This window comes from Plecotus auritus (genome assembly GCF_963455305.1).
Source record: "Plecotus auritus genome assembly, chromosome: 2".
Taxonomy (NCBI): domain Eukaryota; kingdom Metazoa; phylum Chordata; class Mammalia; order Chiroptera; family Vespertilionidae; genus Plecotus; species Plecotus auritus.
Genome location: NC_137771.1, coordinates 22334246 through 22351308, shown reverse-complemented (window position 1 = coordinate 22351308; position 17063 = coordinate 22334246). Strand labels below are relative to the sequence as shown.

Sequence of the window (17063 nt, the reverse complement as noted above, 5' to 3'; positions counted from 1 at the left end):
GACCTGAGTTTTTCATTTTAGTTAACTTTAATTGATTTGGATATAAGTAGCCACACATGGCTAGTGGTTTCTATATTGGACAGTGTGCGTCCAGGAGAAAGGGCCAAAAAAGGGCAATGGAATTCAGCCTAAACCCTAGAGCAAAATAGGAACTCAGTGGGGTTTGGGAGACCACATGGATCATACTCCCACCAAAAATGGGGCTCCTACAATCATGCCCCTGGCAAGGCAGGGACCCCATCTGTCTTATTTCCTAATATAGCTTCAGTCCAAAGATCGTGCCTGGCACACAGTAGCTGCTCAATAAACATCTGTTGAGTGAATGCAAGAAGGAAAGAGAGAAGAAGTGGAAGGAGGAAAGAAGAGACCACGAAGTGTCTGCTTGGATACCTAACTGACATGGAGCTCATGACATCCTGAGCGCTGCACTCCACCACTGACAGCTCCAAATGTCAGGGAACCCTCGCTTCCCTGTGAGAGCTGCGTCCACCCTCTTGAGTGCTGAGGCAAGCTGCCTCCAAACTGGGGGAGCTGCCGGGCCTCCACTTCAATAGCAAGAGCCTGGGGTCCAGGCTGCTCAGGGATTCAGCTCGTGGACAGCCCTCTCTCTCCCTGCACAGCTTCATCTAATGCACCGTTCACAGAGGCTGGTGCCTATTGAGAGCTTAGGGCGCGCCCTTCATATGGATTCTCTCATTTAAACCCCAACCAGCCTGTGAGGTAGGACCACTAGCATTCCCATTTTGGAGACAAGGAAACTGGGTTCAGGGAAGTTAAGCTGCTTGCTTAGTGTTTCATACCTCTGGGCTTGCCCCTCTGGAGCCCTGAGCCCTCCCCCGGCCCTCCCCATATTTCCCCCAGTGGATGTATAGGATCTGGTGAAGCTGAACATAGGCACCAAAACCCCAAGATGATGAGCTAAAGGTCAGAAAGATTTGAGAGCTTTCAGAGAGAACCCAGGAAGGCACCTCCCAGGTCAGCGTGGCAGATAATACCCCTGGTTTCCTTTGTAGGGGGGGAAAAGGGGGACCTGGGAGGAGACGGACATGAGAGATAAGCTTTATTCAAAAATGTGCCCCTAATCGCATGTAACTGATAAAGGCCAAAACACAGAGCTGTGTATACTGCTCTGGAACATGTGCATGACAGACTCCTTGCTGACAAAAGCAGTGAGAGAATAGCGTGCCCAGAAGGCCATGTTCGTACAAAGACGTTTGTATCAATAGACGTCACGGGGAAAATACCCAAGAAACCAGTATCAGTGATTGCCTCTATGGGTCATGTTCTTGTATTACCTTCTCAAATACATGCATTTACATAACTTTGTCAGGAAATGTTCACTTTGGAACTAGGTGGATGGTATCACTGCTTGTGGGGTGGACGTGACGTGGCTGAGACTCTGTGAACCAGACTGCTCTCATCTCCGCATCTCAGGATGCAAAGCTCCTACTGATGAAAAAGGGCAGTCCTGGTCCATGGGATAAAGTAATCTATACCTGTGTCCCTTCTCTACCCTCTGGAACATTCCACATACTTCAGGTCAGAGGTGCAGTTTGCAGGAAAAGGGTGGGGCTCCCTGGGGAGAGAGGAGAGGCTGAGGAGCCTGTGAGTTGAGTGTGGGGCTTGTCTACCTGTGTGTGAGGGTGCAAGGCCAGCCTGAGTATGCAGCAGGTTCCAAGCTTCTTTCCTCACACCCCCCACCCCCACCCCCACTGCAAGACACTCAGCATCTCTGGTCATGCTGCTTTGTGTTTGGTGCGCACACAGCTCAGTGGCATGTACACAACTCTATCTTTGTGTCTCTGTGTTTGTATTTTTGTCTCTGCTGCTTTATTTTGATACTGTATTTCTCTATATCCTATCTAATAAAGAGGGAATATACTAATTGACCATCACTATGTCACAAAGATGGCTGCACCCACGGCTGAGGCCAAGTTCCCATAAGGAGCCTTAACGAGCAATCAGGGACCTGAGGCTACACCCTCCCCTGCCCCCGTGGGGTTTGACAGGGGATCTCAGGCCACGTCCCCCACCTGGCAGGGCTTGACAGGGGACCTCAGGCCACGTCCCCCACCTGGCAGGGCTTGACAGGGGACCTCAGGCCACGTCCCCCACCTGGCAGGGCTTGACAGGGGGCCTCAGGCTGCGCCCCCCGCCCTTGCGTCAGGCTGGGGCATCTCAGGCCGCACCCCCCGCCCCAGTGTCAGGCCAAGGGACCTGAGGCCATGCCCCTCACCCGGCAGGGCTTGACAGGGGACCTCAAGGTGCACTTCCACCCCTGGTGCTGGGCTAGGGGACCTCAGGCTGCTCCCCCCGCCCCAGCTCCAGGCCGGGGGACCTCAGGCCGCGCCCTCCACCAGGTGGGGTTTGACAGGGGACCTCAGGCTGCGCCCTCTGCCCCAGCACTGGGCCAGGGGACCTGAGGCTGTGCTCCCCGGTCTGGCTGGGCCTGACAGGGGACCTCAGGCTGTGTCCCCCACCCAGCAGGGCTTGATGGGGGAACTCAAGGTGCACCCCCAGTGCTGGGTTGGGGGAACTCAGGCTGCGCCCCTGCCCAGCGGGGCTTGATGGAGGACCTGAGCCTGTGCCCCCCTACTGGTACTGGGCCAGGGTACCTGAGGCTGCGCCCCCCCACCCGCCCCCGGCGGGGCTTGACAGGAGATCTCAGGCCATGTCCCCCACCTGGTGGGGCTTGATGGAGGACCTCAAGGCACGCCCCCCACCCTGGTCTGGGCTGGGGGACCACAGGCCACGCCCCCTGTCCTGGCGCTGGGCCAGGGGACCTGAGGCTATGTCCCTGCCCATAAGGGCTTGACAAGGGTGGGACTGGCAGGGTCTGGATCTAGCCCAATGTGGGGAGGAGGGGGGTGGCCGGGTCTGGGTCTCATGCGATTTTGAGGTGCATGTGGATGGGTGGGGACTTGACTCTGGGTCCCGTGGTGTGCCCCAGACTCTGACAGAAGGAAGGTTTTCATATACATTTTACTAATTTTCTTTCATCTCTGACACTTCTATTATAGAGAAAGGGCAAATAGCAATATTAAATTATTTCCTCTAATTAATCCCCTTTTAATGTGCACGAATTCCGTGCACCGGGTCACTAGTGTACGTATAAGAGGCAGAAAACCACCGTGATTGGGATCACAGACCTTGAAGCCAGGCTGCCCAAGGTCAAACCCCAATTCTGCCATTGTGATACTGCCAAGCAGATATTCACCCCAACCTTCCCATGGGAGTAGGGGGTGCCAGATTTAGCAGAACAAAGCACAGGGCATCCAGTTAAAGTCGAATTGCATATCATTTAATCTCAAATGGATGAATTAACAGCAAATAATACTTTAGTATAAGTATGGGCCATGCAATATTTGGGACATACTTATACCAAAGCTTTATTCACTGCTTTTCTAAAATTTGAATTTAACTGGGTGTCTTGTATTTCAACTGACAAACCGCCAGGGGCGGAACAAGACTCCCCAGCCCCATTGATCCTGGGCAAAGCCATGTGATTTGCTTTGGCCAATGGAGGGCAGGCACACGTTACCATACCAGCTCTGAGCTGAGGCTCCAGGGACATGGGGTGTCACCCATTGTGGCAGGAGCAAAAGCTACTACATCGTCAGCACACACCCAAAGGAGAATGCATGGAACAGGCTTGAACCGAATCCCAGCCCGGCTCAGCCAATCCACAGACCGTGAGTGAAAAGTATTTATTGTTGAAAGTCTATGAGATATTGAGGCCTTTTTTTTTTTTTCCCAAAGCAAAAGCTAACTTATATGCCAACTTTATAACCTTGAGCAAGTTATTTAATCTCTCTGTGTCTTAGCTTCCTCATCTCTAACCTGCCTTACAGGGTGGTAGTGAAGGTTAAATTAGTTAATGCCGGTGAAGACCTTAGACCAGGGCCCGGCACACAGCAAGGGCCCTGTAAGTGCCAGCTGTATTACCACCTGGGGACGCCTGTTTGTGTCCACCTGCATGCTGGTATCTGTGTGTACTCTGGTCCAAGGATGGGCCAAAAAGTATGGCTGGTGACCAGGCTTTTGGCCTGAAGGCCTTCGTGGAGCTGGATCAAAGGTGAGGAGGTCATCTACTCACCTGTCGGGGATAACATCCCAGCTGGGGGTGCAGGGCCTGCTGATAGGGCATCCTGGCTGCCCGCTGTGGGTACAGGCCCTGGGGAGAGAAGGAGAGGCTCAGTACTGTGGGGTGAGGGGCTCCCAGTCAAAGGGCAGCCACTCAACTCAGTTTCCATGCCACCGCCCTGCAGGCCAGACCCACTGGTTGCCAGGTCCAGCTGGCATCAGGCCAGGCATGCACAACTCACACCACACAGGAAGCCTGTTCAGCAGGATTCCCTGCTTTCTTGGTGAGTATTTAAGGAGAGAGCTTCAGGAGCCTGACTGCCTCTTAAATCCCAGATCTGCCTGTGTGACCTTGGGCAAGTCACTTCACCTCTCTGAGCCTCTTTTCCCTTGTTTATAAAAGTATGTGTGTCCAAGACTGTAAAGCTTGTGAAGGTAGCCACATTCTCTTTATTGTTGACTACACTCCTCTTCTAAGTTACTTTCCCCAACCCCATTCCTGCCCCAAGACAGGAGGTATCCATGTACATGTGTGTGTGAGTGTGTCAGTTTGCACCTGCTTACTTAAGCACATTTGCATGTGTACTTCCTTTGGTGTCGCAGTTGTGTGTTTCCGTGTACAAATGTGCCACTGTGAACCCAAGTGTATTAGTTTGGGTCTCTGCTGCTGTCTGTCTATATGCCCAACAAAGCTGTCTCTGGACCTTATGATGAGGACTGGTGTGACGATGAATGAGTTAATGCAGTGGTCGGCAAACTGCGGCTCGCGAGCCACATGCAGCTCGTGAGCCGCGGTTTGCCGCTCTGTGGGCTAATGAGTTTGCCGACCACTGAGTTAGTTTATACTTCGGATGTTATGGAAGTAGTATGCGTCTAACATGCCTTGTATTAGTAAGTAAAAGACCTGTATGAAGGACTAGGGCAGTGGTCGGCAAACTCATTAGTCAACAGAGCGGCAAACCGCGGCTCGCGAGCCACATGTGGCTCGCGAGCCGCGGTTTGCCGACCACTGAATTAATGCATTCAAAGGGCTCAGAACAGTGCCAAGCACTCAGCAAGAAATCTGCATATGTTAGATATTTTTTAGTATCTCTCACTGTACACGCCCCCCCCACACACACACACACGCGCGCGCGCACACACACACACAATGTGCATGCACAGCAGAACAGCTGCTGTGGATGGGGCAGCCCAGGACCCCTCCAGTCTCAGACTGCCTCTCCCTGCCAATCCAGAGTCCCCTCCTAAGATTCAGCTCAATACTCAAAGCATCCCTAGACTAAGATGTCTTTCCAGGCGATTCTTCACTCTGGATGCTGCCTCAATTCTGGGCTCTCCTTGTGCCAATTATCAACGTGTTGGTGGCTGACTCAGAGCCATGGGGTCCTGATATGAGGTCTGGGGGAAAGTCTCCCAACTCTCCTAGGGCCCCTCTTCCAGGCCCTGAAAGCACACGTCCTCTCGCAGCCCCTCCTTGCTCTCTGCTGCAGTGCACCAGACCCTTGACCATGGTGGAGCCCCTCCCACTTCCACCAACCCCTTCACCTGAAGCCAGTGTGCCAGCTCCTTTTTCCTCCAAGCCTCGTGGCCTAGGGCAGCCCCACTCACCACTGTGACCACAGCCTGTCCCTGCACTCTGGCCGTGGCCTGAACCTGGGCAGAGTGGGAGACAGACGGGGCTGCCCTGCCTCTTCCCAGCCCTCAGTGAGCTGCAAGGCCAGGGTTTCCATATAGCTCCTCTGTTTCACTCCCTCCTACACCCCTCCACCCCATTAGCACTCAGCTCTGCTCTGCACAGCCAATGCCCCCAGGCTGCCATCCTCCCCAGGCCAGCTGAGATAGGCTACCCCTAGGATGTGTGCAAGACAAACAGCTGCCCATCCCTGCTCTGTCCTCTAAAAGCAACACTATATGACTGTGAAGACATTTCTAGTTGTTTGACTTGCAATTCTGTAAAATCACAAGCAAGGGTAAATAAACACTCATTCTTCTTTGCTTGGGGCCATGGCCTCTCCCAATGCAGCCTCCCTCCTTAACTGGGAGCAGAGTTCCTTCATGCCAAGCAGCCCGGGAGCCTCTGGAGCTCCTGGTACTGGGGACTTAGTCTTCCAGGCTTGCCTTCCTCCACAGCGGAGCTCAGAATATGTTGGATCTGGGACCTCACCTTTACTCCTATGCCAAGCAGGAAAAGCGAGTAGGATAAATTGTTCCCCCCTTTCTCCTCTCTGTCTCCAGGTCTGCGAGCTCCTGACCCTGTTTTCTAGGGAGATCAGAGCTGAATAATAATAAAAACCAACACCTGTATCATACTTTAGGTTTTACAAAGCTCTTTCCCATCCATGGACTCAATTAACCTTACAACCGGATCAAATGGCTGCTGCTGCTGCTGTAATTATAATGAAACCAGGGCTCAGAGCATTTGCCTAACTTGCCCAAGGCCACACAGTTCGGAAGCAGCAGGATTCCCTTAAATGTCTGCTGATTGCAAACCTGACTTATTGTTATTATCCCAGGCCCCTTGATGATGAGAAGCTGTGAGAAGGTAAATTATGCTGTCCTTCTTTAACACCTGTGGGGGCGGGGAGAGGGGGGGGGGGTCAACTTCTACAGCGCCTACACTGCCTTGCAAGACCCAGGGGTCCTACCAGCCAGGGCCTCCAGCCGCTTGTGCCCAGAAGCCAGGGAACCCAGAGTCAGTCCTGCAACACAAACACTTGCATCTCTTAAGACAAAGGACCTTCATGCTTAAAAGAACCATATGATTTCACTCATAGGGAGAATATAAAACAGAAAGCACCAAATGAACAAACAAAACAAACTCACAGACAATAGTGTGCTGATTACCAGAGGGGAAGGTGGGGAAGGGAGGATGAAGAGGATAAAGAGGGTCAAATATACGGCAATAGAAGGAGACTAGACTGGGGGTAAGCACACCATGCAATATACAGATGATGTATTATAGAATTGTACACTTGAAACACATATAATGTTATTAACCCATGTCACTCCAATACATTTAATGTAAAAAAATATGCACCCAAATCTCACCATTCCAAAAGGTCAAGTCAGAAGGAGTCAGCATAGCAAAAAGATGTTATCTGCACTTTACAAAGCAAACCATGATGAATCAGCTTTGCACAGTGAGCCCTGAGAGTGCATAATAGAGGAACTGGTTTACACTAAATAAAATGATGCCATCGGTTCTCTTTCTGCAGTGAGGGTGCCCACACAGTGCCGGCCTGGAGGTGGTTCCTGGCTTAGTCACCTCTGAATCCCCTCACCTTGCCAATGCTGTTCTACAGTCAGTGCAAAGCAAAGGTTTTTACAATTATTCAAATACATGAGCAAATAATAAGTAAAAATGAGTGTGTCAGTGAGTAGGTGAAGAAATGGCCGAGTAGTGAACGAGCACTCAGACGAGCACGCGTGGACGAACATTGCTGACGGGGTTGCTGAATCTGTGAGCACACGAACAGGGACCTGTGCAGGGACAGCATTAGAGATGTGGAAAGCACACACTTTGATTTCCCTTAGGTCATGATTCATGATCACCTTGATGGTGGCGCAGAATATGAATCCTTAATTCTCTCCTCTGTCCCGTGAGGAGAGGGTGGGCACTGTTCTCTTAGGGGCTTAATCACAAGGAACAACAACAGCCTGTAATTATTGGAATCGAGAGTCTAGGTCAGTGGTCGGCAAACTCATTAGTCAACAGAGTGGCAAACGGCACCTCATGAGCCGCATGTGGCTCGCGAGCCGCAGTTTGCCAACCACTGTTTAAGGAAACAAACAAAAAGTCTTGAAAAAAAGTTTTGAAGAGAAAAAGAGACATTTTGCTAAACTCCTTTAGCTCTGTTTAAGAGCAGGAGTGCCCTAACCAGTTTGGCTCAGTGGATAGAGCGTCGGCCTGCAGATTGAAGGGTCCTGGGTTCAATTCTGGCCAAGGGCATATGCCCTGGTTGCAGGCTTGATCCCCAGTGGAGTGAAGGGGGGGTGGGGAAGGGCGTGCAGGAGGCAGCTGATCAATGATTCTCACCATTGATGTTTCTATCTCTCTCTCCCTCTCCCTTCCTCTCTGAAATCAATAAAAACATATATATTTTTAAAAGAGTCAGGGGCTATGGCTCTGAGAGGCTGTATATGGAGTTGGGAAGACAGCTCTCCCCCTGATGTAAAGGGGGAAATGACACAGGGCCCAAGGGCAGTGGGAGGGGCACAGAGACAGAACCAGAAAACTTCCTACAAATTTCTCTCTCTCGTTGCGGGCTTTGCCAGACAGCAAATTCTCAAGAACCTGGCCTACAAGCTGATGTTCATTCCCATCCTTTCCCACACACCAACACGCCATGCTGGTGGATACAGGGAGGGGTCAGGAGACAGGAATCTTACACACTGAGCAGCTTCCCGACAAGCTGAGCACTACCTCAGGGATTATTAAGCTATTGGATTGGACTATGGTTTAAACCAGAGTGGACATTTATTTGATTTCTTTCCTCCTTCCACCCAGTGGGCGGCAGCTCTTAAGGGAGATTAAATAGACAAACTACAGAAACTACATTTTCCCTGAATAATAAGTTCTGTGAGTAAAATTTCCAACCTTGCTATGAGTGTTTCACCATCCCTTTGTGTCTGCCTGGCTACTAATTTCATTTCAGCTATGAGTCCAAGACCAAGCATTGTGCCGCCTTAGCGAAGTCTGCTCAGATGTTTCAATGAAGTGACCATATAATTTGTCATCCATGCCAGGACACTTGAGAGTGAAAGGGGTGCTATTCATAATTATTCTGGGACAAAAGACCTAAACTGGAACTGTCCCAAGTAATCTAGGATGCATGTCATCTGACTATAAAGGAAGTCACAGGAAGTGGGTGGGGAAGAAGGACTAGGCTGTCATCCTATCCTGGGACCCCGAGCACTGAACAGGCCAGAGCTAGCAATGCAGCTCTGGAATACCTAGCCCAGAATGAACTGAAAATCAGACAAAAGACATATATATATATGTATATATATATATATGCATATCCCGGTGTGTGCACCAAGTAGTAGTTGGTCTGATGTGGCCACAATGAAGAAATTAAATAGTGTCAAGGTTCTCTGTGATTTAGGCATCCTGCTAGCTGCAGCTCCTCTGTGGTAGGAACCTGCATGGATGGCCACCTGGAAAGCAGGCCCAGAACCCACTCACTCACCTGATACTGTGGGAAGGTGGAGTGATTTGTGAATGCTGGCGGAGGTGGATAGTTCAAGTTCAGCCAGAGTGGCTGGTTCAGGGATGCTGAGGTCAAGGTGGTGGCAAAGCGTGGGGTGAAGACGTTCCCTGTGTACTTGAGGTTGTTCTTGTCCCCCGCCGTCATAGGTGGGTTAACTGTAAGTCACAGGAGAGGTTTCAGTGGCTGAGGAAGGGAGAGGCCAGGACACCCTCAGCAGGACTGTCCCTGGGATTAATATTCTCAGAGGTTAGGTTTTTTAAGCTTCTCTTGGTTCTTTAAGTGAATTTCCAACTATAGGAAAACACCATTCATTCACACCTTGCCAATTTGGAAGGGGTGAGATGCCCAGCTGGGTCTGCCTTGGAGCCTCTCCCTCCATCACTCACTAGTAAAGGAGGCAGTGTCAGGTCGCAGTGCACACAATAAACCCGATTGCTAGGACTACATCTCACCTACATTCAAAACCAAATTCTTTCAAGTACTTTATAAAAATCCAGTTTTATAGAAGCAATTGCTATGCCACTAGAAGTCATTCTTTTCAAATTATTAAAGCAGCCTCCTGAGAACCTTGCACAGTTTGTTATATGTATACTAGTGGCCCGGTGCATGAAATTCGTGCACGGGGTGGGGGAGAGGGTTCTCCCTCAGCCCGGCCTGCACCCGCTCCAATCTGGGGCCCCTCAGGGGATGTCCGACTGCCAGTTTAGGCCCGATCCCACAGGGACATCCATCTCGCAATCCGGGACCACTGGCTTCTAACCACTCACCTGCCTGCCTGCCTGATTGCCCCTAACCACTCTGTCTGCTGGCCTTCTTGCCTCCAACTGCCCCCCCCCCCCGCCAGCCTGCTCACCCCCAACTGCCCCCCCAGGCAGCCTGATTGCCCCCAACTGTCCCCCCACCAGCCTGATCATCCCCAACTGCCCCCCCTGCCGGCCTGATCACCTCCATCTGCCCCCCTGCTGGCCTGATCACCCCCAACTGCCCTCCCCTTCTGGCCTGATAGCCCCTAACTGCCTCTGCCTTGGCCCCGCTACCATGGCTTTGTCTGAAAGGATGTCCAGAAGGTCTCCTGGTCTAATTAGTATATTACCATTTTATTAGTATAGATATTAGTATAGATAGAGGCCTGGTGCACTGGTGGGGGCCGGCTGGTCTGCCCTGAAGGGGGTCCTGGATCAGGGTGGGGGTCCCTTTGGGGGGAAGGGCTGGCCTGGGCAAAGGGCTGGGGTGGTCTGCAGGCCAGCCATGCCCCCATCAGGGTGGGGGTCCCCGCTGGGGGGTGTGGCCAGCCTGGGTGAGGGGCTGAGGGCTGTTTTCAGGCTGGCCACGCCCCCATCGGGGTACAGGGGTATGCCCTCCTGAGAGAGGGGCTGAGGGCCGTTTGGGGGCGGTTTGCAGGCCAGTCAAGCTCCCAGCTTTGTCCGGAAGGACGTCCAGAAGGTCTCCGGAAGGTATACCAGTCTAATTAGCATATTACTCTTTCATTTGTATAGAATAGAATTATTTTTAACTAGAGGCCCAGTGCATGAAATTTGTGCATGGGGGTGTGTGTCCCTCAGCCCAGCCTGCACCCTCTCCAATCTGGGACCCCTCGGGGGATGTCCGACTGCCTGTTTAGGCCCAATCCCGGTGAGATTGGGCCTAAATGGGCAATCGGAAATTCTTCTCACAATCCAGGACTGTTGTCTCCCAACCGCTCACCTGCCTGCCTGCTTGATTGCCCCTAACCACTTCTGCCCGCCAGCCTGATTGACACCTAACTGCTCCCCTGCTGCCCTGATTGCCCTTAATTGCCCTCCCCTGCCAGCCTGGTCTCCCCTAACTGCCCTCCTCTGCAGGCCTGGTCACCCCAACTGCCCTTCCCTGCTGGCCTGGTCACCCCTAACTGCCCTCCCTTGCCATCCTGGTCACCCCTAACTGCCCTCCCCTGCTGGCCTGGTCACCCCAACTGCCTTCCCCTGCAGGCCTGGTCCCCCACAACTGCCCTCCCCTGCTGGCTGATCGCCCACAACTGCCCTCCCCTACTGGCCATCTTGTGGTGGCCATCTTGTGTCCACATGGGGGTGGCCATCTTTGAGCACATGGGGGTGGCCATCTTGTGTGTTGGAGTGATGGTCAATTTGCATATTACCTCTTTACTATATAGTATATTTTAAAAACATTATATGATTCACTATGGTATGACCTAAAACTAGTCTGAATGAATGAGATTTGGCTGAATTGTTTCAGAATATGAATCCTTAATTCTCTCCCTCTACAATAATTCTTGTGGGCTTATAGAGTCAGAGATGGGCCTCAGTTTCCCCTTATTGGCATCTTTTTTGGAAAAGTAGGTTTGATTAAAACAGTTGTAGGAGGGCAAGGGAAATAAAGCAGGGACATAAGTAATCTCAACATACAAATAATCTGAAGCATGGATTTTTCTTTGTTTTGGGCAACTTGAAGGGATATACTTAGTTAGTTCTGACCTGACTAAGTGTTTGAACCGACCCCCAATAACACCCATGTGACCCCTCAAAGCCAACAGCATTTCTCTAGCAATTGTATTCCAGATAAGGGACATAGGGAGAAAGTCATCTCCCCTATTTTATAGGTTTAGAAACTGACACCCAGAGAATGACAGTGACTTGCCCATGGATATAACAGCCATTGAATGGCAGAGCCACTCCTGGGGCCTGTGAGGGTTCCTGACCTCCCTTCTACTGACTTTCTCTGGGCAGGTTCAGCTTACATTTCAGCTCCAGCCCATCCACCTCTTTGCTGCGCAGCCTTAGCTGCCCGCCTGGGTTCTTGGTGGCCCCAAGGAACTCATAGAACAGGGTCTTCTCAGGGGACCACGCGGACTTCTTGGCTGGTAAGGCGATGGACATGGATCCCCCGGGGTCACTGCTACTTTCCTCAGCACAGATGTCCTTCTGGCTCTGGGGCCACTGACTGAGAAAGAGGCTCTCTCGAACTTTGGTTGGCTCCTTGGTGCCTGAGTTCCGTTCTGCAGGAGGGAAACTGAGTCAATGATTCTAGAAGGCCAAGTGTTAGGTAAAGCGGTGGGGCGGGCACCTTCTTTAGACTAAGTGATGGATCCTCCATACACACACCTCAGGCTCAGACCACTCTGGTATCTCTCTCCCAGCCAAGTCCAATCACAATATCCTGATGCCTTCACTGCCCACTGCCCTCTGCCCACTGCCCACTCTGGTCTTTAATTCTCATGAACTCTTTCCTTCCTTCCTCCCTCCCCTCTTCCCTCCTTTCCTTTCTATCTATTTTCTTTCCACCCTTCCTCCTTTTTCCCTCCCTTCCTTCCTTCCAACCCTCCATAGTGTCAGGTTCTAGGTAAGAGGTGATGTGGACACACTTCTTCCCTACTGGCAGCACCTGGCTTAGTAGGGGAGACACCAGTTTCCACAGACACGTGGCCTAAGCCACAGTCTGGACCCTCATTGTGGACTCTGGTCCTGCTTTGATGCTCACAGGTGATTCAGCTCACTCATCAGCACCAGGCCCTGACCTGAGTACTGGGGACACTGTGATGAGTCAGAGCCAGCCTCAGCCCTGCAGGAGCTCACAACAAGGAGGAAGAGAGAGACAGACCCAGAAATAGCTCCGGGACAAGGCAGATGGGGACTGTGAGGTGACAGAGGGACACAGTGAGAGAGGAGGGTGGCTGACACGCTTCTGTCTGAGAGGGTCAGAGGGCTTCCAGAAGGAAGCGGCTCTTCAGCCAGGCCTTACGTCCAGGGGCGCGAGGAGGAGGGCATGGCAGGCAATGGGTGACTGCAGGCCAAGGCAAGGAGTCATTGGGGAGACAGAGTGAGTCACGGGATGTGGTCCGTGCCAGGCTCAGGTCTCTCTCCAAATAGACCCAGAGCTCCCTAGGGCAAGGACACTGTCTGGACCATCACAGGACCCTCTGAAGCGATGGTCTTCACCTCTACTTCCTTTTTAGGAATGGGGCTCTTTTTTCAAACAAAATTAAGAAGCCATTGCTTGGTTGAAGCAGGGGAGAGGCCTTGGCCCTCCCAGCACCCTTCACTCCTTCCCCAGCCTGGGGGTCTGGTCTACAAGAAGCATGGCTGGGAAATGGTGCTGGACACACAGCAGGCACCTCGGGTCATTTCAGCAGCTGCGGTATCAGGGGAACTTGTGTCCAGTGTTGGGAGTGGATCGGATCCCTCCAGCTATTGCTCCCCCACTTCTTTCCAGCCCAATGACCTCGGGGCTAAGTCTGGGCAGGACTGGGCCTGCCCTCCTAGCGCCATCCCAGCCAAGGAGAGAGCTGCTCTAGCTAGCCCAAGTCAATTTAGGAGAAAAATGACATTTTTAGCAAAACATGTCCCTAGGGTCCCTTCCAAGAGTTTCTCTGGTTGCTGAGTTTAGCCCCCAGCTAGTGCACTGAAATAACAATACCCACTAATAATAATAGCCCTGTCCCCAGAGAACCACACACCTGCAGTCTCTCTCACACACCTTTGGTCGCCTTAAACATGCTTGCCACTCGCTCATCTCCAAAACTCCCCCTTCCAGCATCTGTGTACCCAGACACACACACATTTCCACCTGTCACTCCTTTAACTCACTCGCATGTATGCAACTCCACACATAGGACAGACATACACACACAAACATACACACACTCAGATGCAGCCACACCTGCATTTTTTCTAACCAATACACTCACACCTTTGCCCACACATTGGTGCACACAGACACACATAAATGCTGGGAGGGCAGGTGGAGAGACAGCCATGCATGCCTCCTGGAGAAGGGGTTGGGAGAAAAGCCCCCTTCTTCAGGCAGGGCTAATCTTCTCACACATTCTGCTCAGCGTCCCCAAGAGCCCCCTGGCTCCTAGAGGCCTGCCCAAGACCTGGAGGCCAGCTTGCTATGCACAGCTCTGATTCCTTGGCCTTCCAACAATGCTCCAGCACACAGCATGTCCTCAAGTGTGACCATCTTGTTATTTCCTTAGGAACATGGATCTGGGCCTCCCAATACCGGTATGTCTCAGTTACCCGTTCATGCTCACGGAATAGGGGTAAATTTCCTTTTGGCTTACTCCTAGTGACAGCTGACTATAGGCAAGTGCCCCTGCATCAGTCTGCCTTCTTGGAACCATCCAATATGAGTGGCTGAATTAGAACAGACACAATCTGTAGAACCTGCGAGTGGGATGGGGAAATTTGGGAGGTGGTTGCATCTCCTGGGAAGGCTGACTCCTCAGTTACGGGGTGGAAATGCACTTTGCAAAGGCTGTGGAGGTGCTGGGCATGAATTCCAGGGCCAATGGTCTCAACTGTACGTGGAGAATTTACATATTCACCCCCTGCCCCAGAGAGAGGACCAGGCCTCATTGTCAGAACAGGCACCTCCATTAGAAGCCAAATGACGCCAGCTGCCAATCAAATCTCTCCCCTGTCTGGCTTAAAGTCCCCATTCTGCAGCTCCACCCAGGACTCAGCTGGGTAAGTGCTTCCTTCAATGTACCCTGGACACCCGGTGGACTCCAAAATGAGTCAGGTGCCAAATGTGCCTATCCCTCTTCTCAAAGCACATTGCAATCAGCTGTGCCCTGTTCACAGGCACCCAGCCCGGGACACATGGACACTGAAAATGCTGCACCCACCAGAGAGGCCACCTCGTCCATCCTACTCGGCATGAAGATGCCTCGTGCACCGATTGGCTTTCTGGTGAGTTTCTCCTCCTTGCAGGCCCACCTACCAGCCCTGCTTTCAGCCCCACTCACCCATCAAGTGGTGCCCCTCCACGATGGGGTCCGCCTCAGGCTTGGAGCAGATCTTGGCAAACACTGGGAGCTGCCTCTTCTGAACAGGGAGCTCAAGGAGCTTGTCAGTGGGTGCAGGAGGTGGCGAGGGTGGCAGCAGCAGGAAGGGGCCCAGCCCCATGGGCTCCCTGTGGAGGGGGCCGCTGAACATGCTGTTCTGCAGGAAATCCTTGATGACAGGCGTCTCCTCCAGCACCACCTTGTTGTCGGGGGCCTTGGAGGTCTCTTTGGACTTTAGTGGGAACTGGGCCAGGAGCTTGCTGATCTCCGAGTTGGAGGCACCCAGGCTATGGCCCCCGTCCTCTGTCCCCTTGGCACGCTTGACTTTGGCAGCACGCAGGATGCCTGTGACCGTGGTCATGGCAGAATCGCAGTCCTGCCTGCTGCCAATAATGGACACGGCCACCTTCGGCTCCAGAAGCTTGTCACCGGCAATGACAGAGGCTCGTGGGCACTCCCTGCTGCCTACCACCAGAGGAGGCGTGAGAAGGCAGGGAGTGGGCTGTCCGGGCCCCTCCGGAGAGCCTGCGGCCTCCAGCTCCCTCGAGCTTTCCGTGACCAGGATGAGGTGCTCTTTGGTCAGGTTCAAGAACTCCTGCTCCACCAACAGGGAGATCTCGTCCTTGTCACTGCTGAACTCCAGAGCCCTGCAAACAGGTCAGAAAGACAGGAGCGTCAGTGCCTACTCGGGAAGGGTGGCTCTGCTGCAGGGCCGGGCCCCAGGGAAAGGAGATGGAGAAGGTAAGGGGAACTGATTGCTTTCTCAGGACTCCCAAGCGGTCTCTACACCACACCAGCAGGCCTAGCACCAAGGGTGTGGTTCTGGGAATCAGGACACTGCGGTCCTCTCCCAATACTACCACTTGCTAAGTGAGCCGAGCTTTTTATTTTTTTTAATATATATTGTTATTGATTTCAGAGAGGAAGGGAGAGTGAGAGAGAGAGAAACATCAATGATGAGAGACAATCATTGACTGGCTGCCTCCTGTACACCCCACACTGGGGATCCAGCCTACAACCCCGGCATGTGCCCTGATGGGGAATCGAACCCTGACCTCCTGGTTGTTAGGTCGATGCTCAACCACTGAGCCATGCTGGCTGGGCTGAGCTGAGATTTTATTTCAGTTCATCCCTCCCTCCTCCCTGTTCAGTCGTGCCCAGGACCTGAAGCAAAACAGACAGCAACAAAAGGGCCAGAGATGAGCCAACGGCTCTGAGCATGGGCTAAGAGTGCTGAGGCTGAGCCCTGGGAAGTCCTGAGGACTGGCTGCAGAGTGGCAGAGTGAGAGAAGGGACTGTGGAGAGGACAGATGGACCTCACACTGGGCTCTGTCACTTCCCCACTGTGTGACCCTGAGCAGGCTGCTCAGTATCTTGGTACCTGTTTCCTGATCTGGTTTCCAGGAATATCATAGACATGCAAAGCACTGTGGACAGTGTCTGGCACAGAGTACGGGTGACACAGTGTCAGCTAGTATGTCTACACCTGTTCCGCCTGGCTGAGCACCTGAATCCTGGATTCCATACTGTGGCCCAGTGGTCCACCCTGGCTGGCATGGCCCTTTGCCCAGATCAAGGCCTCTGGACCTAGCCCCACTTCCTAGGAGCACCAGCAGATGGTTGGTCCCTGCACAGAGTCACAAGCATGTACCTATATCTGTACATGGGCCTCCACCTGCACCTCAGACTCTGGCCCCCAGATGGACCCTTGATGGCCGGCACTAACCCGATGGGGCTTGATGGTCCCATGGACTCTAGGCTCCTGTTGCTGGCTCTCTCCAGATGTGGGAGAGGGTGACAATCCTGCTGGCCTGGCTTGTGGCCCAGCATGCCCCACCAGCATCCTTCACAAGGGGACACCTTCCTCCTTGGCACTCCCAGGAGAATCACCACCACCCAGTTTAAGACCATCTGCTACCCCTACTCAATGGGCTCCCAAGGAGGGTGGATGAGGTGGTCTACACAGAGCATTCTGTAAACTGCTC

At 52.6% G+C, this 17063-nt stretch overlaps 1 protein-coding gene across 2 annotated transcripts in view; it reads right to left on the bottom strand.

The window, feature by feature from the left end:
- The window catches only part of LOC308241589 (uncharacterized protein C1orf94), a 38627-nt gene that overhangs the window by 6448 nt on the left and 15116 nt on the right, over nt 1–17063 (bottom strand). For both annotated transcript variants that reach the window (XM_080655091.1, XM_080655090.1), the window contains exons 2-5: nt 15040–15725; nt 12028–12285; nt 9273–9448; nt 4097–4174 (exon numbers count right to left, since the gene is read on the bottom strand). In XM_080655091.1, coding sequence (XP_080511217.1) covers nt 4097–4174; nt 9273–9448; nt 12028–12285; nt 15040–15725 — 1198 coding nt within the window. The remainder of the gene's footprint in view (nt 1–4096; nt 4175–9272; nt 9449–12027; nt 12286–15039; nt 15726–17063) is intronic.